At 44.1% G+C, this 26943-nt stretch overlaps 1 protein-coding gene across 1 annotated transcript in view; it reads right to left on the reverse strand.

Moving 5' to 3' along the window:
- MYO7B (myosin VIIB) overlaps nucleotides 1-26943 on the reverse strand; it is a 249175-nt gene that overhangs the window by 15184 nt on the left and 207048 nt on the right. Inside the window, exon 41 of the mRNA XM_077290932.1 lies at nucleotides 20897-21010. Within this exon, the coding sequence (XP_077147047.1) occupies nucleotides 20897-21010 (114 nt within the window). The remainder of the gene's footprint in view (nucleotides 1-20896; nucleotides 21011-26943) is intronic.

Here is a 26943-nt window from a genome sequence, read left to right on the forward strand (position 1 = left end):
AAGTTCAAGGGAGCTGAATACTTTCGCAAGGCACTGTATATAGGATGTGTCCCAATTTAGAGTATTTAGCTTAAAAATCACATGCTGGCGCCCAAACCTCTGCAACTTTTAAGCCCAATAATATTAAAATATTAAAATACTGAGGTCATTAGGTATCTTGGTGGGTGAAACTTCGGACACATGCAGATAGGCATACGGTGAAAAAGAACATATTACCTATTCTGCAAAACCCCAAAATAAATACATATACAGAACCCCTACCCCCAAAATAACAGATTCCCCAGATCCCAAAACTAAAAGACCTCATTAATAATAAAGGCCAGACCACCAGCCCATTGGCAGACCCCAAATCACACACCCTTCCCTGGTTACAGACCACAGTTAAGACATACAACCATTTTCGGAACCCAGACCACAAATCCACACTCTGACCCATTTATAGACAACAGACCACACATTCACCCTCTGTCCCGTTTACAGACCCCAGACCACACATTCACACCTGCCCCATTTACAGACCCCAGACGACACATACACCCTCTGCACAGTTTACAGACCCCAGACCACACATTCACACCTGCCCCATTTACAGACCCCAGACCACACATCCACTCCTGCCCCATTTACATACCCCAGACCACACACCACTCCTGCCTCATTTACAGACCCTTACAGACGCCAGACCACACATCCACCCTCTATTCCCGTTTACAGGCCCCAGACCAAACATCCACCCCTGCCCCGTTTACAGACCCCAGATCACACATCCACTCCTGCCCTGTTTACAGACCACAGACAACACATCCACTCCTGCCCTGTTTATAGACTCCAGACCACACATCCACTCCTGCCCCATTTACAGACACCAGACCACACATCCACTCCTGCCCTGTTTACAGACCCCAGACTACACATCCACTCATGCCCTGTTTACAGACCCCAGACTACACATCCACTCATGCCCCGTTTACAGACCCCAGACTACACATAATAATAAATAATAATAATCTTTATTTTTATATAGCGCTAACATATTTCGCAGTGCTTTACAGTTTGCACACATTATCATCACTGTCCCCAATGGGGCTCACAATCTAAATTCCCTATCAATATGTCTTTGGAATTGTGGGAGGAAACCAGAGTACCCGGAGGAAACCCACGCAAACACGGGGAGAACATACAAACTCCTTGCAGATGTTGTCCTTGGTGGGATTTGAACCCAGGACTCCAGCGCTGCAATGCTAACCATAGAGCCACCGTGCTGCTCTACACATCCACTCATGCCCCGTTTACAGACCACATATCCACTTCTAAACCATTTACAGACCTCAGACCACACATCCACCCTCTATGCCCGTTAACAGACCCCAGACCACACATCAACTCCTGCCCCATTTACAGACCCCAGACCACACATTCACCCTCTGTCCCATTTACAGACTTCAGACCACGCATCCACTAAGGTTCCATTTACAGACTTCAGACCACACATCCAAATTCTATCCCATTTACGGGCCCCAGACCACACATCAACTCCTGCCCTATTTACAGACCCCAGAGCACACATCCACTCCTGCCTCACTTATAGACTGTAGACCACACATCCACCTTCTGCCTGGTCTACAAAAACAGACTACACATCCAGCCTCTGCTCCGTTTAGAACTGAACTTAATATTTGGAACAGAAACATCTGTTTGCAATTACAGAGGTCAGACGTTTCCTGTAGTTCTTGATCAAGTTTGCTGACACTGCAGCAGGGATTTTGACTCACTCCTCCATAGAGAGCTACAGATCTTTCATGTTTCGGGGCTGTCGCTGGGCAACATAGCGTTTCAGCTTCCTCCAAATATTTTCTATTGAGTTCAGGTCTGGAGACTGGCTAGGCCACTCCAGGACCTTGAGATGTTTCTTATGGAGCCACTCTTTAGTTGCCCTGGCTGTGTGTTTTGGGTCATTGTCATGCTGGAAGACCCAGCCATGACCCATATTCAATGCTCTTACTGAGGGAAGCAGGTTGTTACCCAAAATTTTGCTATACATGACCCCATCCATACTTGCTTCAATACAATGCAGTCACCCTGTCCTCTTTACAGAAAAGCACCCCCAAATGATGTTTCCCCACCATGCTTTACAGTTGGGATGGTGTTCTTGGGGTTGAACTCATCCTTCTTCCTCGAAAGGCGAGTGGAGTTGATAACAAAAAGTTCTTTTTTGGTATTATCTGATCACATGATCTTCTCCCATGCCTCCTCTGGATCATCCCGATGGTCACTGGCAAACTTCAAATGGGTCTGGACATGTGCTGGCGTGAGCAGGGGGACTTTGCGTGCCCTGCAGGATTTTAATCCATGATGGCATAGTGTGTTACTAACGGTAATTTTTGAGACTGTGGTCCCAGCTCTCTTCAGGTCATTGACCAGGTCTTCCCATGTAGTTATGTAGTTCTGGGCTGATTTATGACCTTTCTCAGAAACATCCTTACCACGTGAGGCAAGAACTTCCATGGAGCCCCAGACCGAGGAAGATTGACAGTCATCTTATGTTTCCTCCATTTTCTAATAATTATGCCAACAGTTTTTGTGTTCTCACCAAGCTGCTTGTCTACTGTCCTTTAGCCCATCCTAGCCTTGTGCAGGTCTACAATTTTGTCCCTAGTGTCCTTTGTTGTGAATTCTGCTTTTGGGTTCCCTCCGGTGGTAGTAGGTGGTAATGCAGTTGTCCCTGGGTTGCAGTCCTGGTCAGGTGTGTCTGCTGATTGCAGTTCTGACTGGGGTATTTAGGTGTGCAGGATTCATTAGTCCTTGCCAGTTGTCAATTGTTGTTGGGAGGTGTTGGACCTCTGCCTGGTTCCTCCTGTCTTTCTGCCAAATCAGCAAAGATAAGTGTCTGGTTTTTTTTCCTGTGGCACACATGCTGTGTGCTTCACAATTCAGTGCTATTCTTTGTGTTTTCTTGTCCAGCTTAGATTGTGTCAGTATTTTCTCAGTCTTGCTGGATTCTCTGGAGTGGCAGATATACATTCCATGTCTTTAGTTAGATTGTGGAACTTTTTGTATTATCTGTTGTGGATATTTTTGGAAGGGTTTTAATACTGACCGCCTAGTAATCTGACCTATCCTTTCCTATTTAGCTAGAGTGGCCTCTTTTGCTAAATCCTGTTTTCTACCTGCGTGTGTCTATTCTTCTCCTACTCACAGTCATTATTCGTGGGGGGCTGCCTATCCTTTGGGGGTCTGCTCTGAGGCAAGATAGCATTCCTATTTCCATCGATAGGGGTATTTAGTCCTCCGGCTGTGTCGAGGTGTCTAGGGTTTGTTAGGCACACCCCACGGCTACTTCTAGTTGCGGTGTTAGTTTAGGATTTGCGGTCAGTACAGGTTCCACCGACTCCAGAGAAAGTTTTCATGCGGCTCCAAGGTCACCGGATCATAACAGTCCTTATACAGCTCTTTGGTCTTGGCCATGGTGGAGAGGTTGGTGTGATTGTGTGGCTAGGTGTCTTTTATACAGGTAATGAGTTCAAACAGGTGCAATTAATACAGGTAATTAGTGAAGAGTAGGAGGGCTTCTTAAAGAAAAACTACCAGGTCTGTGAGAGCCAGAATACTTGCTAGTTGGTAGATTATCACATTTTTATTTCATGCAATTTAATTATTTAAAAATCATACAGTGTAATTTTCTGGTCTTTATAGATTCTAACTCTCACAGTTGAAGTGTACCGACGATTAAAATTACAGACCTCTCAATTCTGTGTAGGTGGGAAAACGTGCTAAATCAGAAGTGTACTAAATATATATTTTCCTCACTGTATATATGGTTATATTTGTTTTCTGAGGAAAGATGGATGATCTATATGGCTGTAATATCCAATAACATTGTCACACAGCTTTTCCTCACTCATGAATGGTAAATGTGACAATATGGATATAAGTAATATAATATTGCATAACCAGGCAGATCTGCTGGACACACATACATTTATATATATACTTACCATGTCCTGCTACTTCACTTGTGCAGATCCCAGGCCAGTGATTTAGGGGCAGCCATGATGATGATGAGGAGGAAAAAGACAGGACTGTAGCAGCTTCCTGTCTCTAGCATCTAAACTCTCCTGTGCTGTGTGCCGTCCCCTCCCCCTGTCTCTCAACTTCTGACCCGCCACGGGGAGAGGGAAATAGACGCTCTCGGTACTAGTACTACAGAGGATGCACAGCATTATTCACTGTAAATATTGCTGCACACCCTCTGTGCACGTCATAAAGGGGCTGCAGAATCAGGGGACCCCCTTTATAGGTGGGGACCCTGGGGTTTGCCCTCCCATAACGCTGGCCCTGACAGCAGTCACAGGCAGAAGCTGGAGGGGGCAGAGCCCAGCGCTGCCCAGCCAAAAGTACAGAAACAGTGCAGCTCCTCTCTCACAGAGAGGAGACGACCGATTCTCTGCAGAGCGGGCCTCCAGCCCTACCGACCCTGTCGCAACCTCTGCGACCGCGATTGTTATGCCCCTGGCTTTGGTGCCATGTGTCCAACAGACGATATCCTCAGGGACTGCATGTGGCCCTTGAGTGGCGTATTTGAGGACCCTGCACTAAACTTTCCAACAGTTCACAAGGAGACTAAACCTGCTCTCATGTGTAAAAGTATAAATGTATTGTACGCTGTTGCCTTTAACCCATTTCTGCCATCTGTTGTAATAATACAGCCATGTGCCCTGGGCCTATTTAACAAATAACGGATTATTACATCATCACCGCTGGGTGTCAGCTGATTCTGACAGCTGACATGCGGCACTAAGCACCAGGAGCCGTCCCGCACCACTCCCGGCACTTTAACACTCTAAATGCTGAGATCGAACGCAATCCCTTGGATCCTAGACCCAGTGGTGTGATGCGGGGTAGCGATCGTTGCCATGGTGACCTGATGTCATCATGACAACATCTGGGTCACCAGAGCTAGGAAAGTTGCTTGATCATGCACAGTGCATGATGAGGAAATCTCTCTGTCAGTGCAGAGCTGACAGTCTATACAGCATGGGGATGATGCTGCATCCCCATACTGTACAAGCAAGCAGCCTGCAAATAATGATAGTCCCACAGTGGGACCAAGTAAAAAAGTTAATTTAAAAAAAAAAAATTGTAAATATATATGTATATATCTAAAAATCTAAAATTAAATTTAAAAAAATCTAAAGATATTGTATCCCTAAATAAATATTTGTATTAAAATAATAAACAATAAAAGTGCACATATTGGTATCGCCGAGTCCACAACGACCTGACCTAGAAAACTGTCCCGCTAGTTAACCCCTTTAATGAACACCATAAGAAAAATAAATAAAAAACAAGGCAAAAAACAATGCTTTTTCATCATATCGCTTCATAAAAAGTGGATAATAAGCGATCAAAGAGACGGATGTATATAAACATGGTACCACTGAAAACGTAATCTTTTTCCGCAATAAACAAGCTGCCATACAGCTCCATCAGTGAAAAAATAAAAAAAGTTATAGCTCTCAAAATAAAGAGATGCAAAAATAATAATTTCTTATATATAATAGTTTTTATTGTGTAAATACGCCCAAAATATAAAAAAAGATCAATTTTACCACACGTGTTGTGTTATGGCATAACCCCCCCCCCAAAAAAAAATAAAAATAAAAATTTGAATTGATGGTTTATGCTCATTCTGCCTCCCAAAAATCAGAATAGAAAGCAATCAAAAAATGTCATGTACCCGAAAATGGTACAATAAAAGAATCAACTCATCCCACAAAAAACAAACCCTCACTTGACTCTGTGTGTGTGACAGCAGTCAAACATAAAAACCCGATATAAATCTGATGTCGCTGTAGTCGCACCGATCCAAAAAGTAACGTCGCCTAATCACTTATACTACACAAGGAACGGCATAAAAAATAAATAAAACAAATTCTTCACCTGCTGTTTTTTTCATTCTGCCTCCCAAACATCGCAGTAAGGCTCGGCACACATTTATCCTGCACTCTGCGCTGAGTGCTTGCATTGGGGGTTCCGTGTATATCTCTGAAATACATGATTCAGACTAAACCCCTGGAGGAAGATTCCCTATAATGAAGCAGATGGAGGCACTGTGGACGCCGTGTGACCTGTGATCCGGTGGTGTCCGTCTTTTTAGGATTGCATAAAAGTGCGGTCGGCCACAGTTTTGTGCACTTCTGAAAAGGACACCGCTGAACAGAGGCCTGACATAGTCCAGAGTAACTCCGCTGCCTCATTATAGTGAATGAATCCCTTGGGGGTTTCATCTAAATCATGTCACTCAGAGATTTAGATAGAAACCCCAAAGTAAGTGGTCTGCGTAGGGCGCCAGATAAATGTGATCCCAAACATTATGTAAAATGTTCCCCCAAAAAAGCCTAAACTCAATCCATAAAAAAGCAAGCCCTCACTCAGTCATCTGTTAACGGAAATATAGGGGGCTTCCACATTGCTGGTAGCACATAGGTTATGGAAAAGCTAAATGGCTCCTCAAGAGGGATAGACAAACCCGAACTGTAAAGTTCAGGACCTGTACCGAACACATAGTGTTCGGTCACAAGGTCCCAAACACGGGTTTCCATGGGAAACCCGTGTTACAGTTCAGGTCCAGTTCGGGTCCAGGGCCTGTAAAAGAAAGAATAAAATTAATAATAAGCATTATAAATATTATACTTACCTGTCCAGCGAAGCGTCCTCCCATCCCGCTGACTTCGGGCCGCATCTGCTTGCAGGGCCGCTCATTAACTTCCGGCGGTATTCACTGCACTCGGCAGTCTTCGGCTTTTTCCAGCAGTGTTCGTGCAGTGACGTCACCACATGAACACTGCCGTAAAAAGCCGAAGACTGCCAAATGCAGTGAATATAGCCGGAAGATAATTAGCGGCCCCGGAAGCAGATGTGTTGTGAATTTGGATTCTGGGCTCCCCCGGTGGCTACTGGTGGAATTGAACTGGTGTCTTCATCTTCTCTGTTCACCTGTTCCCATCAAGATGTGGGAGTCGCTATATAACCTTGCTGCTCTGTTAGTTGCTTGCCGGTCAACAATGTTATCAGAAGCCTCTCTGTGCTTGTTCCTGCTCCTAGACAACTACTAGATAAGTTGGACTCTTGTCCATGTTTGTTTTTGCATTTTTGTTCCAGTTCACAGCTGTAGTTTCGTTACTGTGTCTGGAAAGCTCTTGTGAACAGGAATTGCCACTCTGGTGTTATGAGTTAATGCCAGAGTTTTAAAGTAATTTCTGGATGGTGTTTTTGATAGGGTTTTCAGCTGACCATGAAAGTGTCCTTTCTGTCTTCTGCTATGTAGTAAGTGGACCTCAAATTTGCTAAACCTATTTTCATACTACGTTTGTTATTTCATCTCAACTCACCGCCAATACATGTGGGGGGCCTCTGTCTCCTTTCGGGGTATTTCTCTAGAGGTGAGCTAGGACTAATATTTTCCTCTGCTAGCTTTATTTAGTCCTCCGGCTGGTGCTGGGCATCTAGAATCAACGTAGGCATGCTACCCGGCCACTGCTAGTTGTGCGTTAGGTTTAGTTCATGGTCAGCTCAGTTCCCATCTTCCAAGAGCTAGTTCCTATATATGCTTATGCTATGTTCTCTTGCCATTGAGATCATGACAGTTTGACCGGCCCTCAAAGTGTTAATTGTTTGGGCTGAAGCAGGAGAAAAAGAAGTGTTGAAGGGAAATTTTTTTTTTTTTGTTCCCCTCAGAGTTTTGCTGCCTAGCCCTTAATTGCTGTCTAGCTGCTTCTTACCTCCTCTTAACCCTTGAATGGCTCTGTGTCCACCTGTTTGTAATGGATCTTCAGAGTGTAACTGCAGGTTTGAATAATCTCGCCACGAAGGTACAAAATTTGCAAGATTTTGTTTGTCATGCACCTGTATCTGAGCCGAGAATTCCTTTGCCGGAATTTTTCTCGGGGAATAGATCCGGGTTTCAGAATTTTCGAAATAATTGCAAATTATTTTTGTCCCTGAAATCTCGCTCTGCCGGAGACCCTGCACAGCAGGTCAGGATTGTGATTTCCTTGCTCCGGGGCGACCCTCAAGACTGGGCTTTTTCATTGACACCAGGGGATCCTGCGTTGCTCAATGTGGATGCGTTTTTTCTGGCCTTGGGGTTGCTTTATGACGAACCTCATTTGGAGCTTCAGGCAGAAAAAACTTTGATGTCCCTATCTCAGGGGCAAGATGAAGCGGAAATTTACTGCCAAAGATTCCGTAAATGGTCTGTGCTTACTCAGTGGAATGAGTGCGCCCTGGCGGCGACTTTCAGAGAGGGTCTCTCTGATGCCATTAAGGATGTTATGGTGGGGTTCCCTGTGCCTGCGGGTCTGAATGAGTCCATGACAATGGCTATTCAGATCGATAGGCGTTTGCGGGAGCGCAAACCAGTGCACCATCTGGCGGTGTCCACTGAGAAGTCGCCAGAGAGTATGCAGTGTGATAGAATTCTGTCCCGAAGCGAGCGGCAGAATTTTAGACGGAAAAATGGGTTGTGTTTCTATTGTGGTGATTCTACTCATGTTATATCAGCATGCTCTAAGCGCACTAAAAAGCTTGGTAAATCTGTTTCCATTTGCACCTTACCGTCTAAATTTATTCTATCTGTGACCCTGATTTGCTCTTTGTCATCTATTACCACGGACGCCTATGTCGACTCTGGCGCCGCTTTGAGTCTTATGGATTGGTCCTTTGCCAAACGCTGTGGGTATGATTTAGAGCCTTTGGAGACTCCTATTCCTCTGAAGGGGATTGACTCCACCCCATTGGCTAATAATAAACCACAATACTGGACACAAGTAACTATGCGTATTAATCCGGATCACCAGGAGATTATTCGCTTTCTGGTGCTGTATAATCTACATGATGATTTGGTGCTAGGATTGCCTTGGCTGCAATCTCACAACCCAGTCCTCGACTGGAGAGCTATGTCTGTGTTGAGCTGGGGATGTAAGGGGGCTCATGGGGATGTACCTGTGGTTTCCATTTCATCATCCATTCCCTTTGAAATTCCTGAGTTCCTGTCTGACTATCGTGACGTCTTTGAAGAATCCAAGCTTGGTTCGTTACCTCCGCACCGAGAGTGCGATTGTGCCATAGATTTAATCCCGGGTAGTAAATACCCAAAGGGTCGTTTATTTAATCTGTCTGTGCCTGAACATGCTGCTATGCGAGAATATGTAAAGGAGTCCTTGGAAAAGGGACATATTCGTCCATCGTCATCTCCCTTAGGAGCCGGTTTTTTCTTTGTGTCAAAAAAAGACGGCTCTTTGAGACCATGTATTGATTATCGGCTTTTGAATAAAATCACTGTTAAATATCAATACCCATTGCCGTTGCTGACTGATTTGTTTGCTCGCATAAAGGGGGCCAAGTGGTTCTCTAAGATTGACCTTCGTGGGGCGTATAATTTGGTGCGAATCAGGCAGGGGGATGAGTGGAAAACCGCATTTAATACGCCCGAGGGCCACTTTGAGTATTTAGTGATGCCTTTTGGTCTTTCTAATGCTCCGTCAGTTTTCCAGTCCTTTATGCATGATATTTTTCGCGATTATTTGGATAAATTTGTGATTGTGTATCTGGATGATATTCTGATTTTTTCGGATGACTGGGACTCTCATGTCCAGCAAGTCAGGAGGGTTTTTCAGGTTTTGCGGTCTAATTCTTTGTGTGTGAAGGGTTCTAAGTGTGTTTTTGGGGTACAGAGGATTTCCTTTTTGGGATATATTTTTTCCCCCTCTTCCATTGAAATGGATCCTGTCAAGGTTCAAGCTATTTGTGATTGGACGCAGCCCTCTTCTCTTAAGAGTCTTCAGAAATTTTTGGGCTTTGCTAACTTTTATCGTCGATTTATTGCTGGTTTTTCGGATATTGCTAAGCCATTGACCGATTTGACTAAGAAGGGTGCTGATGTTGCTGATTGGTCCCCTGATGCTGTGGAGGCCTTTCGGGAGCTTAAGCGCCGTTTTTCCTCTGCCCCTGTGTTGCGTCAGCCTGATGTTGCTCTACCTTTTCAGGTTGAGGTCGACGCTTCTGAGATCGGAGCTGGGGCAGTGTTGTCGCAGAAAAGTTCTGACTGCTCCGTGATGAGGCCTTGTGCCTTCTTTTCCCGTAAATTTTCGCCCGCTGAGCGGAATTATGATGTTGGGAATCGGGAGCTTTTGGCCATGAAGTGGGCTTTTGTGGAGTGGCGCCATTGGCTTGAGGGGGCCAGACATCAGGTGGTGGTATTGACTGACCACAAAAATTTGATTTATCTTGAGACCGCCAGGCGCCTGAATCCTAGACAGGCGCGCTGGTCATTATTTTTCTCTCGGTTTAATTTTGTGGTGTCATACCTACCGGGTTCTAAGAATGTTAAGGCGGATGCCCTTTCTAGGAGTTTTGAGCCTGACTCGCCTGGTAACTCTGAGCCCACAGGTATCCTTAAGGATGGAGTGGTATTGTCAGCCGTTTCTCCAGACCTGCGGCGGGCCTTGCAGGAGTTTCAGGCGGATAGACCTGATCGTTGCCCACCTGATAAACTGTTTGTTCCTGATGATTGGACCAGTAGAGTCATCTCTGAGGTTCATTCTTCTGCGTTGGCAGGTCATCCTGGCATTTTTGGTACCAGGGATTTGGTGGCAAGGTCCTTCTGGTGGCCTTCCCTGTCACGAGATGTGCGAGGCTTTGTGCAGTCTTGTGACGTTTGTGCTCGGGCCAAGCCTTGTTGTTCTCGGGCTAGTGGATTATTGTTGCCCTTGCCTATTCCTAAGAGGCCTTGGACGCACATCTCGATGGATTTTATTTCAGATCTGCCTGTTTCTCAGAAGATGTCTGTCATCTGGGTGGTGTGTGACCGTTTTTCTAAGATGGTCCATTTGGTTCCTCTGCCCAAGTTACCTTCTTCTTCCGAGTTGGTTCCTCTGTTTTTTCAAAATGTTGTTCGTTTGCATGGTATTCCTGAGAATATCGTTTCTGACAGAGGGACCCAATTCGTGTCTAGATTTTGGCGGGCATTCTGTGCTAGGATGGGCATAGATTTATCTTTTTCGTCCGCTTTCCATCCTCAGACGAATGGCCAGACCGAGCGGATTAATCAGACCCTGGAGACATATCTGAGGTGTTTTGTGTCTGCTGACCAGGATGATTGGGTTGCTTTTTTGCCATTGGCGGAGTTCGCTCTCAATAATCGGGCCAGCTCTGCCACTTTGGTGTCCCCGTTTTTCTGTAATTCGGGGTTTCATCCTCGATTTTCCTCTGGTCAGGTGGAATCTTCGGATTGTCCTGGAGTGGATGCTGTGGTGGAGAGATTGCATCGGATCTGGGGGCAGGTGGTGGACAATTTGAGGTTGTCCCAGGAGAAGACTCAGCTTTTTGCCAACCGCCACCGTCGTGTTGGTCCTCGGCTTTCTGTTGGGGATTTGGTGTGGTTGTCTTCTCGTTTTGTCCCTATGAGGGTCTCTTCTCCTAAGTTTAAGCCTCGGTTTATCGGCCCGTATAAGATATTGGAGATTCTTAACCCTGTTTCCTTCCGTTTGGACCTCCCTGCATCCTTTTCTATTCATAACGTTTTTCATCGGTCATTATTGCGCAGGTATGAGGTACCGGTTGTGCCTTCCGTTGAGCCTCCTGCTCCGGTGTTGGTTGAGGGTGAGTTGGAGTACGTTGTGGAGAAAATCTTGGACTCCCGTGTTTCCAGACGGAGACTCCAGTATCTGGTCAAGTGGAAGGGATACGGCCAGGAGGATAATTCTTGGGTTAATGCATCTGATGTTCATGCCTCCGATCTGGTTCGTGCCTTTCATAGGGCCCATCCTGATCGCCCTGGTGGTTCTGGTGAGGGTTCGGTGCCCCCTCCTTGAGGGGGGGGTACTGTTGTGAATTTGGATTCTGGGCTCCCCCGGTGGCTACTGGTGGAATTGAACTGGTGTCTTCATCTTCTCTGTTCACCTGTTCCCATCAAGATGTGGGAGTCGCTATATAACCTTGCTGCTCTGTTAGTTGCTTGCCGGTCAACAATGTTATCAGAAGCCTCTCTGTGCTTGTTCCTGCTCCTAGACAACTACTAGATAAGTTGGACTCTTGTCCATGTTTGTTTTTGCATTTTTGTTCCAGTTCACAGCTGTAGTTTCGTTACTGTGTCTGGAAAGCTCTTGTGAACAGGAATTGCCACTCTGGTGTTATGAGTTAATGCCAGAGTTTTAAAGTAATTTCTGGATGGTGTTTTTGATAGGGTTTTCAGCTGACCATGAAAGTGTCCTTTCTGTCTTCTGCTATGTAGTAAGTGGACCTCAAATTTGCTAAACCTATTTTCATACTACGTTTGTTATTTCATCTCAACTCACCGCCAATACATGTGGGGGGCCTCTGTCTCCTTTCGGGGTATTTCTCTAGAGGTGAGCTAGGACTAATATTTTCCTCTGCTAGCTTTATTTAGTCCTCCGGCTGGTGCTGGGCATCTAGAATCAACGTAGGCATGCTACCCGGCCACTGCTAGTTGTGCGTTAGGTTTAGTTCATGGTCAGCTCAGTTCCCATCTTCCAAGAGCTAGTTCCTATATATGCTTATGCTATGTTCTCTTGCCATTGAGATCATGACACAGATGCGGCCGGGAGACAGCGGGATGGGAGGATACTTCGCTGGACAGGTAACTATAATTATAAAGTTTATTATTCATTTTATTCTTTCTTTTACAGCATCCCCCGCCCCATCCCATATCTGTAAACTCCAAGTTCGGCGTTCGGATGCAAGTTCGCGTCATCTCTGTTCCCGAACTTTACAAAAAAACTCGGGCGAACCCGCTGATCCCAAACATCGGGGGGTTCGCTCATCACTACTCCCCCCCACCAAAAGAAATTCAGCAAATTCTCCGCTCTCAAATCTAAATGCTCCCTCCCTTCTGAGCCACACAGTGTGCCTAAACCACATATAGCGTCCACGTTTGACATTTCTGAAGCGATGAGAGCCAGCCTAACTTACGGGTGCATGCCTCCAGAAGCAAGGGCTGGGCATGACGTACTAGTGATTGCAACGTACTGGTGACTGCAATGTAATGGTCACTACAGCGTACTAGTCACTACAACTGAAGTTTGCTTTGCAATTTTCACACAGCAACATTCATTACTGCTTGTTTCTGGAAAATAACCATGGAATCAAAATCGTCACTACACCTGTAGATAAATTCCCAAAGGGGTATAATTTTCAATATGGGGTCACTTGAAGAGGCATTCTGCTCTTCTTGCAATTAGGGGCTCTGTATATGGAGTCTGCAAACTGTTCTAGGAACATCTACGCTCAAGAAGGCAAATAGCTCTCCATTCCTCCCGAGTCTCTCCATATGGCTAAGTAGTACTGTACAGCCACATATGGCGTATTGCCATCTTCAGTAGAAATTGTGGGACACATTTTGGTGCCATTTTAAACCACTTCTTGTGTGAAAATGTAAAATCTGGGGCTAAAACACAATTTTGGTGGTAAAAATTTAGTTATTTTTTCTTCACTGCCCAAAGGTATAAAATTTGTGACACACCCATGGTGTCAATATGATCACTGCACCCCTAGATGAATTCATTGAGAGGTGTAGTTTGTAAAATGGGGGTCACTTATGCGTGGTTCTGCTGTGTTGGCACTTCATGGGCTCTCTCAGTGGGTCATGGCACCTGCAAATCATAAAAGTAAAATCTGGCGCTCCTTGCCTTCTGAGCTTTGCACTGCGCCTGAAAAATACTTCCTGATTACATGTACGGCATTGGCGCACTCAGGAAAAAATGGACCTCAGTTTGTTGTAAAACAATTTCCTATTAGCCCTTAGAAAAATGAAAAACTTGGGGCTAAAACAACATTTTAGTGATAAAAATGTAATTTGTTCTTTCTTCATCGCTCAACGGTGTAAAATTCTGTGAGGCACAAGTGGAGTCAATATGATCACTGCACCCGTAGATGAATTCAATCGGGAGTGTAGTTTGTAAAAGGAGTTCACATAGTGGGGGTTTCCAATGTAACATGGCACCCTCAAACCATTCCAGCAAAATCTGAACTCCAATATGGCGCCTATTGTTATGAATTGTATTTCTTGGCTCCCTCTTGTGATCCCTAGCGGTATTACACTTGGATTGCCTTTCTCCAGGTTTGTACCCACCTGGGTCGTTAGGCCTTGGGTGTTCCTATTTAGACTTCCTGGAAACTCAGTCTAGTGCCTGGAATCGATGTAATCAGTCTATGTCTTTTGGCTCCTGTCTCCTGGTCTCCTGCTTTTTGCAAGATAAGCTAAGTCCTGCTTCCTTATTTTGTTAATCCGCATTACTGCTATTTTGTTCCAGCTTGTTACAATGTGATTCTTGATTTTTGCTGGAAGCTCTAGGGGGCTGATATTCTCCCCCCACACCGTTAGTCGGTGCGGGGGTTCTTGGATATTCAGCGTGGATATTTTGGTAGGGTTTTTGCTGACCGTATAAGTCCTCTTTCTATTTTCTGCTATTAATTAGTGGGCCTCACTTTGCTAAATCTAGTTCATACTTACGTTTGTCTTTTCTTCTTACCTCACCGTTATTATTTGTTGGGGGCTTGTATCATACCTTTTGGGGTCCCTTCTCTGGAGGCAAGTGAGGTCTTATTTTCTCTGAAAGGGTTAGTTAGTTCTCTGGCTGGTGCGAGACGTCTAGAATCAACGTAGGCACGTTCCCCGGCTACTGTTAGTTGTTGTGTTAGGATTAGATATTCGGTCAGCCTAGTTACCACCTCCCTATGAGCTAGATTTTGTGTTTGCGGACTTAGCTGGAACTTCAGCGATCCTCTACCTCTAGGATCATAACAGTATTCCAGGCCTAATAATGCATTGCTGAAGCGGGATTAAAAGAAAAGAAGTTCTGAGTTTTTTTTTTTTCTTCTTCCCCTTTTTCTCTGAGTGGCTTGAAGCTCTGCTGCAGACATGAATGTTCAGACTCTGACTACTAGTGTGGATCAGCTTGCTGCACAAGTGCAGGGCATTCAGGATTTTGTTACTAGTAGTCCTATGTCAGAGCCTAAGATACCTATTCCTGAGCTTTTCTCTGGTGATCGATTTAAATTTAGGAGTTTTAGGAATAATTGTAAATTGTTTCTATCTTTGAGACCGCGTTCGTCTGGAGACTCAGCTCAGCAAATTAAAATTGTTATCTCTTTCTTGCGTGGCGACCCTCAGGATTGGGCTTTTGCATTGGCGCCAGGAGATCCGGCATTGGCAAATATTGATGCGTTTTTTTCTGGCGCTTGGATTACTTTATGAGGAGCCCAATCTTGAAATTCAGGCAGAAAAAGCGTTGCTGGCTATCTCTCAGGGCCAGGATGAGGCTGAAGTGTATTGCCAAAAATTTCGCAAATGGTCCGTGCTCACTCAATGGAATGAGTGTGCTCTGGCCGCAAATTTCAGAAATGGCCTTTCTGAAGCCATTAAGAATGTGATGGTGGGTTTTACCATTCCTACAAGTCTGAGTGATTCTATGGCTCTGGCCATTCAGATAGATCGGCGTTTGCGGGAGCGCAAATCTGCTAATCCTCTGGCAGTGCTGTCTGAGCGGACACCTGACTCAATGTTATGTGATAGAATTCAGACTAGAGCTGAACGACGAAATCATAGACGTCAGAATGGGTTATGTTTTTACTGTGGTGATTCTACACGTTATCTCAGCATGCTCTAAGCGCCTAACAAAGATGATTAGTCCTGTCACCATTGGTAATTTGAATCCTAAGTTTATTCTGTCTGTAACTCTAATTTGCTCATTGTCTTCCTACCCTGCTATGGCACTTGTGGATTCAGGTGCTGCCCTGAGTCTTATGGACTTGTCGTTTGCCAAACGCTGTGGTTTTGTCCTGGAGCCTTTAAAAAATTCCATTCCTCTTAGAGGAATTCATGCTGTATTGGCGGAGAATAAGCCGCAGTATTGGACACAAGTGACCATGTGCATGACTCCTGAACATCGGGAGGTGATTCGTTTTCTTGTTCTGCATAAAATGCATGATTTGGTTGTTTTAGGTCTGCCATGGTTACAAACCCATAATCCAGTCTTGGATTGGAAGGCTATGTCTGTGTCAAGTTGGGGTTGTCAGGGAATTCATTGCGACTCCCCGTCGGTGTCTATTGCTTCTTCTACTCCTTCTGAAGTTCCGGAGTATTTGCTGGACTATCAGGATGTATTCAGTGAGTCCAGGTCCAGTGCCCTTCCTCCTCATAGGGACTGTGACTGCGCTATAGATTTGATTCCTGGTAGTAAATTTCCTAAGGGACGTTTATTTAATCTATCTGTGCCTGAACATGCTGCAATGCGTTCTTATATAAAGGAGTCTTTAGAGAAGGGACATATTCGTCCATCCTCTTCCCCTCTTGGTGCGGGATTCTTTTTTGTAGCCAAAAAAGACGGGTCTTTGAGACCTTGTATAGACTATCGGCTTCTGAATAAAATCACGGTCAAATTTCAGTATCCTTTGCCTCTGTTGTCGGACTTGTTTGCTCGGATTAAGGGTGCCAAGTGGTTCACCAAGATAGATCTTCATGGTGCGTACAACCTTGTGCGCATTAAGCGGGGAGATGAATGGAAAACTGCGTTCAATACGCCCGAAGGTCATTTTGAGTACTTGGTGATGCCTTTTGGGCTCTCTAATGCTCCTTCAGTGTTTCAGTCTTTTATGCATGACATCTTCCGGAAGTATCTAGATAAATTTATGATTGTTTATCTGGATGATATTCTGTTTTTTTCTGATGATTGGGATTCTCATGTAAAGCAAGTCAGGATGGTGTTTCAGGTTTTGCGTGATAATGCTTTGTTTGTGAAGGGCTCAAAGTGTCTCTTTGGAGTGCAGAAGGTTTCCTTTCTGGGTTTCATTTTCTCCCCTTCCACAGTGGAGATGGACCCAGTCAAGGTCCGAGCTATTCATGATTGGACCCAACCCACGTCCGTTAAGAGTCTTCAGAAGTTCTTGGGTTTTGCTAATTTCTACCGTCGTTTTATTGCTAATTTCTCTAGCGTTGTTAAACCTTTGACGGATATGACCAAGAAAGGTTCTGATGTGGCTAATTGGGCTCTGGCAGCCGTAGAGGCTTTCCGGGAGCTGAAGCACCGGTTTACTTCGGCGCCTGTTTTGTGCCAGCCTGATGTTTCACTTCCCTTTCAGGTTGAAGTGGACGCCTCTGAGATCGGTGCAGGGGCTGTTTTGTCGCAGAAAGGCTCTGGTTGTTCTGTGATGAGACCTTGTGCTTTTTTTTCTAGGAAATTTTTGCCTGCGGAGTGGAACTATGATGTGGGTAATCGGGAGTTGTTGGCCATGAAGTGGGCATTTGAGGAGTGGCGTCATTGGCTCGAGGGAGCTAAGCATCGTGTGGTGGTCTTGACTGATCACAAAAATTTGATGTATCTCGAGTCTGCTAAGCGCCTGAATCCTAGACAGGCTCGTTGGTCGTTGTTTTTCTCCCGTTTTGACTTTGTGGTCTCATACCTGCCTGGTTCGAAGAATGTGAAGGCGGATGCTCTTTCTAGGAGTTTTGTGCCTGACTCTCCGGGAGTCTCAGAGCCAGCTGGTATTCTTAAAGAGGGAGTAATTTTGTTGGCCATTTCTCCTGATTTGCGACATGTGTTGCAGAGATTTCAGGCTGGTAGACCTGACTCTTGCCCACCTGATAGACTGTTTGTTCCTGACAAATGGACCAGCAGAGCTATCTCTGAGGTTCATTCCTCGGTGTTGGCAGGGCATCCTGGGATTTTTGGTACCAGAGATTTGGTAGCTAGGTCCTTTTGGTGGCCTTCCTTGTCGCGGGATGTGCGTTCTTTTGTGCAGTCCTGTGGGATTTGTGCTCGGGCTAAGCCTTGCTGTTCTCGTGCCAGCGGGTTGCTTTTGCCCTTGCCAGTCCCGAAGAGGCCCTGGACACACATTTCCATGGATTTCATTTCAGATCTTCCGGTGTCTCAAGGTATGTCTGTCATCTGGGTGGTGTGTGATCGCTTTTCCAAGATGGTCCATTTGGTGCCCTTGCCTAAGTTGCCTTCCTCTTCCGATCTGGTTCCTTTGTTCTTTCAGAATGTGGTTCGTTTGCATGGCATTCCTGAGAATATCGTGTCTGACAGAGGATCCCAGTTTGTGTCCAGGTTCTGGCGATCTTTTTGTGCTAAGATGGGCATTGATTTGTCGTTCTCATCTGCCTTTCATCCTCAGACTAATGGCCAAACGGAGCAAACTAATCAGACGCTGGAGGCTTATTTGAGATGTTTTGTTTCTGCGGATCAGGATGATTGGGTGACCTTCTTGCCATTGGCTGAGTTTGCCCTCAATAATCGGGCTAGTTCCGCTACTTTGGTTTCGCCATTTTTCTGCAACTCTGGTTTTCATCCTCGTTTTTCCTCGGGTCATGTTGAATCTTCTGACTGTCCTGGGGTGGATTCCGTGGTGGATAGATTGCAGCGGATTTGGAGTCATGTGGTGGACAACTTGAAATTGTCACAGGAGAAGGCTCAGCGTTTTGCCAACCGCCGCCGCGGTGTGGGTCCCCGACTTCGTGTTGGGGATTTGGTTTGGTTGTCTTCTCGGTATGTCCCTCTTAAGGTTTCCTCTCCTAAGTTTAAGCCTTGCTTTATTGGTCCTTATAAAATTTTGGAAATCCTTAATCCAGTTTCTTTTCGTTTGGATCTTCCGGTGTCGTTTGCCATTCACAATGTGTTCCATAGGTCTTTGTTGCGGCGGTACGTTGTGCCTGTGGTTCCTGCTGTTGACCCTCCTGCTCCGGTCTTGGTTGAGGGCGAGTTGGAGTACGTGGTGGAGAAGATCTTGGATTCTCGTCTCTCTAGACGGAGGCTTCAGTATCTGGTCAAATGGAAGGGCTATGGTCAGGAGGATAATTCCTGGGTGGTCGCCTCTGATGTTCATGCGGCCGATTTGGTTTGTGCTTTTCACGCGGCTCATCCTGATCGCCCTGGTGGTCGTGGTGAGGGTTCGGTGACCCCTCCTTAAAGGGGGGGTACTGTTATGAATTGTATTTCTTGGCTCACTCTTGTGATCACTAGCGGTATTACACTTGGATTGCCTTTCTCCAGGTTTGTACCCACCTGGGTCGTTAGGCCTTGGGTGTTCCTATTTAGACTTCCTGGAAACTCAGTCTAGTGCCTGGAATCGATGTAATCAGTCTATGTCTTTTGGCTCCTGTCTCCTGGTCTCCTGCTTTTTGCAAGATAAGCTAAGTCCTGCTTCCTTATTTTGTTAATCCGCATTACTGCTATTTTGTTCCAGCTTGTTACAATGTGATTCTTGATTTTTGCTGGAAGCTCTAGGGGGCTGATATTCTCCCCCCACACCGTTAGTCGGTGCAGGGGGTTCTTGGATATTCAGCGTGGATATTTTGGTAGGGTTTTTGCTGACCGTATAAGTCCTCTTTCTATTTTCTGCTATTAATTAGTGGGCCTCACTTTGCTAAATCTAGTTCATACTTACGTTTGTCTTTTCTTCTTACCTCACCGTTATTATTTGTTGGGGGCTTGTATCATACCTTTTGGGGTCCCTTCTCTGGAGGCAAGTGAGGTCTTATTTTCTCTGAAAGGGTTAGTTAGTTCTCTGGCTGGTGCGAGACGTCTAGAATCAACGTAGGCACGTTCCCCGGCTACTGTTAGTTGTTGTGTTAGGATTAGATATTCGGTCAGCCTAGTTACCACCTCCCTATGAGCTAGATTTTGTGTTTGCGGACTTAGCTGGAACTTCAGCGATCCTCTAACTCTAGGATCATAACAGCCTATTCCCTTCTGAGCATTGCACTGTGCCTCAAAAGTAGTATTCCCCCACCTGTGGGGTATCAGCGGACTCAGGAGAAATTGCACAACAAATTGTATGGTGCAATTTATACTGTTCCCCTTATGAAAATGCAAAATTTGGGGCCAAAATAAAACATTTGTCGGGAAAATGTGATTTTTTGATTTTCACGGCTCAAAGTTAAAAAACTTCTGTGAAGCACCTTGGGGTTCAAGGTGCTCACTACACATCTAAATACATTCCTCGAGGGGTTTAGTTTCAAAAATGGTGTCACTTGTGGGGGGTTTCCACTGTTTAGGCACATCAAGGGCTCTCCAAATGGGACATGACGTCAGCTAATAAATTTTACAATCAAAAAGTCAAATTACTTCCCTTCCGAGCCCTGCCGTGCGCCCAAACAGTAGTTTTCTCCCTCATATTGGGTATCGACGTACTCAGGTGAAATTCCCAATAAATTGTATTATGCAATTTCTCCTGTTACCCTTATGAAAATGCAACATTTGGGGCTAAAACATATTTGTGGGAAAATGTGATTTTTTTTTTCGAACTTCTGTGAATAACTGAGGGTTCAATGTGCTCACCACACATCTAGATCATCATTATGACTGTAAGCCATAATCATCAATATTAACAGAAATAAAAACTTGAAATAGATCACTCTGTTTGTAATGACTCTATATAATTGATGAGTTTCACTTTTTGTATTGAAGAACTGAAATAAATTAACTTTTTGATGATATTCTAATTTTGTGAGAAGCACCTGTAAATAAGGAGTTTAGGTTCCCTTTAATTTGATGTGACTATACTTATACGGGATAACTGATCATGGTCTTTACTGACATTCATTCTATAAATTATGTGATATGTACCATCAATATGACTACAGTGTTCTTTACTTAATTCAGTTATATGTGATAAGCATTCCATTGTATCCATTACACCTTAATATGTGTTTGGTAGCCAGTGTGCTGTCTTTTCATTCTGTCTACTTCAGTCATATATGTATTTACTTTCTATGTATTTGAATAAAATAATGGTATTAGCTATTTAACTCCTCAGTCCTTTTTGTGCAGTCAAATGTTTAATACAGCCGTGTTTAATGCAGAAACATTTAAAGACGTACCTTGTCTCCAATCTTTAAAAAGATGCTGAAGCCGTCCCAGGAACTGAGCTGCAGCTTGTTAGAAATGCTCTGGCACACTTCTCTCACTTTAGTGTTTGTGCCAACTTCAAAGGCCTGTGAAAAGATGGAACTTATCATTTATTGAGTCTCTATTGTCTATATGTAACCTTTTATTAGGAATAAGCAGATATTTACATTAGCACAATGTTGATGGCTTATCCTTAGGACTGGTCATGAATAGCTCGTTATTAGAGGTCAGCCAAGTGGCACCCCCGCTATCAGTTGTTATAATGTATGACATGGAACACCACAGCTCCACACACTATTTAGTGGCCACTGTCAGGTACTGCACATCGGCTCCTATACAAATAAAATTAAACTGTGTTATAAAGCGGTGGCGTTCCATCGAATATACAGTATATATACTGCTTACAATATTTTTTTGCTAGGTATGGGAGGATATGTAGAGGAAAAAAATAAAATATGTGTATATTCTTCACATTAGTTTTTATTTTTTTATTCTTTTTACGAAGGACCACTAAAATGTACTTTAAATTGAGTTCCCCTTTCAGTAGCAATTATTTTTATGTACTGGACATAAGGTTTATTTTTTATTGATAGGGAGTAGCTCTAGAAACCTAATTTCAGACAGGCATTTATTTTTTTTTAACTATTTTGTTTTATTTATTTTCTTTCCTGTTTTGGTTGGCCAGCCACTCCTGGGAAGGTTCACCACTGTTCCATGTTTTCGCCATTTGTGGATAATGGCTCTCACTGTGGTTCGCTTGAGTCCCAAAGCTTGAAAAATGGCTTTATAACCTTTTGCAGAGTGATAGGTCTCAATTACTTTGTTTCTCATTTGTTCCAGAAATTCTTTATATTGCTGCTTGATAACTAGCTTTTGAGGAACTTTTGATCTACTTCACTTTTGTCAGGCAGGTCCTACTTAAGTGATTTCTTGATGGAGAACAGGTACAGCAGTAATCAGGCCTGGGCAGGGCCGGACTGGGACTAAAATTCAGCCCTGGCATTTGAAGTTACACAGGCCCACTTGTCACATGGTGACTGTATAATATCTTTGTACACTTGTAGGCAGGGCCGGTTTTAGGCAAAGTGGGGCCCTAGGTAAAGTTTAAAATGGGGCCCCAAATGCTAACATATTGCACATCACACAAAAGCATTTCTGTTGTATTTAGGTGCGCTGAGTTCAGGCCGCTAAATGAGTTTGATCGACAATACGGAAGTTGTTCAACACTTGTTTCCCGGCCTCTTTCCACCAACTGAGGAATAATGATGGGACAGAACGATCACTAATAGATCACTAACAGATCACCATACAGTATCATGTTATAAGCAGCACATCTACAGTTTACACCCGCGATGTGCTGCTGAGAACAATGATTTTTGTTCCAGCAAAAACAATCTGAATATGCAGCATTTTACTTGTTTGGTAAAATACACCCCATAGTCCTCCATATATTATAATGTGCTCCACAGTCCTCCATATAGTATAATACACTCCCTATAGTCCTCCATATTAAAATACACTGCTCAGTCCTCCACATAGTATAATACACTCCTCATAGTGCTCCATATAGTATAATGCACTGCCATAGTCATCCATGTACTACAATTCACTTCCCATAGTATAATACACCCCATAGTTCTTCATATAGTATAACATATTCCCCATAGTCCTCGATACAGTATAATGCAGCCCACATATAGTATAATGCAGCCACCCCAGAGTATAATGCAGCCACCCCAGAGTATAATGTAACCCCCCATAGAATATAATACAGCCCACCTCCCCATAATATATAATGTAGCCCCCCATAGAATATAATGCAGCCTCCCATAGTATATAACACAGCCTCCCCCATAGAATATAATATACCCCCACAATAGTATATAACACAGCCACATAGTACATAACATGGCCTCCCTCATAGAATATAATATACTCCCCATAGTATATAGCAAAGCCTGCATAGTATATAGCACAAACCGTATAGTATATAGCACAGCCTGCATAATATAGCACAGCGCGTGTAGTAGATAACACAGCCCACACAGCAGTATACAGCACAGCCCACGCAGTAGTATACAGCACAGACCACGCAGTAGTATACAGCACAGACCACACAGTAGTATACAGTACAGACCAAACAGTAGTATACAGCACAGTCCACAGAGTACTATATACAGCACAGCCCACAGAGCAATATATACAGCACAGCCCACAGAGCAATATATACAGCACAGCCCACAGAGTACTATATACAGCACAGCCCACAGAGTACTATATACAGCACAGCCCACAGAGTACTATATACAGCACAGCCCAGAGTACTACATACAGCACAGCCCACAGAGTAATATATATACAGCACAGCCCACAGAGTACTATATACAGCACAGCCCACAGAGTAATATATATACAGCACAGCCCACAGAGTAATATATACAGCACAGCCAACAGAGCACTATATACAGCACAGCCCTCAGAGTACTATATACAGCACAGCCCAGAGTACTATATACAGCACAGCCCAGAGTACTATATACAGCACAGCCCAGAGTACTATATACAGCAGAGCCCACAGTGCACTATATACAGCACAGCCCACAGAGTAATATATACAGCACAGCCCACAGAGCACCATATACAGCACAGCCCACAGAGTACTATATATACAGCACAGCCCACAGAGTACAATATACAGCACAGCCCACAGAGCACCATATACAGCACAGCCCACAGAGTACTATATACAGCACAGCCCACAGAGTACTATATACAGCACAGCCCAGAGTACTATATACAGCACAGCCCAGAGTACTATATACAGCACAGCCCAGAGTACTACTGTATATACAGCAGAGCCCACAGAGCACTATATACAGCACAGCCCACAGAGCACTATATACAGCACAGCCCACAGAGTACTATATACAGCACAGCTCACAGAGTACTATATACAGCACAGCCCAGAGTACTATATACAGCACAGCCCAGAGTACTATATACAGCACAGCCCAGAGTACTATATACAGCAGAGCCCACAGAGCACTATATACAGCACAGCCCACAGAGCACTATATACAGCACAGCCCACAGAGCAATATATACAGCACAGCCCACAGAGAACTATATATAGCACAGCCCACAGAGTACTATATACAGCACAGCCCACAGAGTACTATATACAGCACAGCCCAGAGTACTATATACAGCACAGCCCAGAGTACTATATACAGCACAGCCCAGAGTACTATATACAGCACAGCCCACAGAGCACTATATACAGCACAGCCCACAGAGCACTATATATAGCACAGCCCACACCGTAGTATACAGCACAGAGCACAGCCCGCATCTCTTCTCTTCCTCCCCCCCCCCCCGAGAATGGCCCACAGTCCAGTAAAAAAAAAAAAACACTCTCCTCACCTCTCCTCTTGCCAGCGTTGCTTCCTGGTTCCTGCTCCTGTCTCAGCAGCTGCAGTCTGCCCGGGACACAGCAGGTGCGCGATGATATGACGTCATCGCGCACCCGCAGTGTCAGAGGCAGAGCGGGGAATGATGGGAGAGGGAGCGTTTGTAGACGCTCTCTCGTCCATCATTGCATTCAACTGTACCGGCGTCTATACGCGGCCCACTACTGGCACCGGCCCTTCTGGCATTTGCCATAAGCGCCCGATGGCCAGTCCGGCCCTGGGCCTGGGTGTGGGAAGTTGAACTCAGCTTCCAAAAGAAGTGATAAACCACAGTTAATTTATGTTTTAAGGGGTTGAGGCAATCACTTTTTCACACAGGGCCCTGTAGGTTTGGATTTCTTTTTCCCTTAATAATAAAGACATTCATTTAAAAACTGCATTTTGTGATTACTTGTGTTATCTTTGTCTAATATTTGCATTTGTTTGATGATCTGAAACATTTAAGTGTGACAAACATGCTAAAGAATAGGAAATCAGGAAAAGGGCAAAGACTTTTTCACACAACTGTAAGTACAGGATAGAAGCTGTGCTGATATATGAGATAATGAAGACAGCAGCACCCTGGATACATGCTGAGCTCACATCTACCCATTATAGTTCTTAGAGACACTTCCACAAGCGAAAAATATTAAAGTTAGATCTGGCTATTAAACGTATGCACGTGCTGTTTGTATGCAAAACTAATAGCTTATGGACAACACACTGACTAATGCACGTCAATGTAGCAGTCCACATTAACTTTTTTAACACATGGATGAATGCTTACTGTAGTTGTGACATCCCATAAATCCCAAATGATAGCTGTAGCCAATCATTAGCCTCAGTGATCTCCATTAGTTTAATGCTGCATTCATACATCCGTGAATCACGGTCCATGATTCCTGGAATGGCGGTGGGTCTTCCAACTCAAACGTCTTATAGACATACAGTAGCATGTAAAAGTTTGAGCACCCTGGTGAAAATTACTGTTATTGTAACCAGTTAAGGAAGTTGAACATGAAATGATCTTTAAAAGGCCTCAAGATACAGATGACACGTTTCCTTTGTATTTTAGTAAAAAATAAAAATATTTTCATCTTTTACATTAAAAAAATTACAAAAAGGAAAATGGGTAAATTGGACAACCCTGCAAGGTTAGTATACCTAGTAGTACCCCTTTTTACAAGCATCACACCTTGTAAACGCTTTTTGTAGCCAAGACAAGAGTCTTTTGATTCTTGTTTGAGGGATTTTCATCCATTCTTCCTTGGAAAATTCTTCCAGTTCTGTGAGATTCCTGGATTGTCTTACATTCTCTGCTCCTTTGAGGTCTACCACAGATTTTCAATGACTTTCAGGTCTTTGACGGCCATTGTAAAACCTTCAGCTTCTGCCTTTTGATGTAGTCTATTGTGGATTTTGACATGTGTTTAGGATCATTATTCATTTGTAGAAGCCATCCTCTTTTCAACTTCAGCTTTTTTACAGATGTTGTTATGATTGCATCAAGAATTTATTGAAATTTAATTGAGTCCATTATTCCATCTACTCGTGAAATGTTCCACGTGCCATTGGCCGCAACACAACCCCAAAGCATGATTGATCCACCCCAACGCTTAATGATTGGTGAAATGTTCTTTTCCTGAAACTCTGTGCCCTTTTTTCTTCACACATACATTTGATCATTGTGGCCAAAGAGTTCTATTTTAACCTCTTCGGTTCTCAGGACTTATTTCCAAAATGCATCAGGATTTTTAGATGTTCTTTTGTATACTTCTGATGCTGAATTTTATGGTGAGGACCCAGGAGATGTTTTCTTCTGATGACTCTTCCATGAAGGCCATATTTGTGCAGGTGTCTCTGAACAGTAGAACAATGTACCACAGCTCCAGAGTCTGCAAAATCTTTCTGAAGGTCATTTGCAGTCAAGCGGGGATCTTATCCAAGAGCAGCTTTCACTGAAATTTTGCTTGATCTTCGAGACCTTATCTTGACTTTGCTATCTTCTCGTAGCCTTTTCCTGCTTTGTGGATCTCCACCCTTTTCATTTTCAGAGTGCTAGGCAGCTGCTTAGAAGAACCCATGGCTGCTGTTTTTTGGCACAAGGTTAGAGGAGTCTGGGTTTTTATAAAACTGGGAAATTTGCATCCACTGGTCTTTCCTAACGAAGATAGTGAACAAGGCATAACCCTAACAGGCTAATGAAGGTCTAAAACCTTGGTCAAAGTTATCTGATCATACAAATCTCCAAGGGTGCCCAAACGTTTGTATCAGTCCCTTTTTGCTTTTGTAATTTATAAAATATAAAAAGATGACAATATACATATTTTTGTTGCCTAAAATACAAAGGAAATGTGGCATCTTAAACTTTAGACCTTTTAGAGATAATTTCATCTTCAACTTGCTTAACTGTTCCCAATAACAGTAATTTTGACCAAGGGTGCCCACATTTTTACAGGCCACCAGGATATTAAGTTCAGCTCAGGAGACACTTGGTCAGTCTGTGCATACAGAATACGACACATTAATTTATTATTATGGTGTAAAGCCAGGTTCATGTGAGCGTATGC

This window comes from Ranitomeya variabilis, chromosome 2 (assembly GCF_051348905.1).
Source record: "Ranitomeya variabilis isolate aRanVar5 chromosome 2, aRanVar5.hap1, whole genome shotgun sequence".
NCBI classification, from domain to species: domain Eukaryota; kingdom Metazoa; phylum Chordata; class Amphibia; order Anura; family Dendrobatidae; genus Ranitomeya; species Ranitomeya variabilis.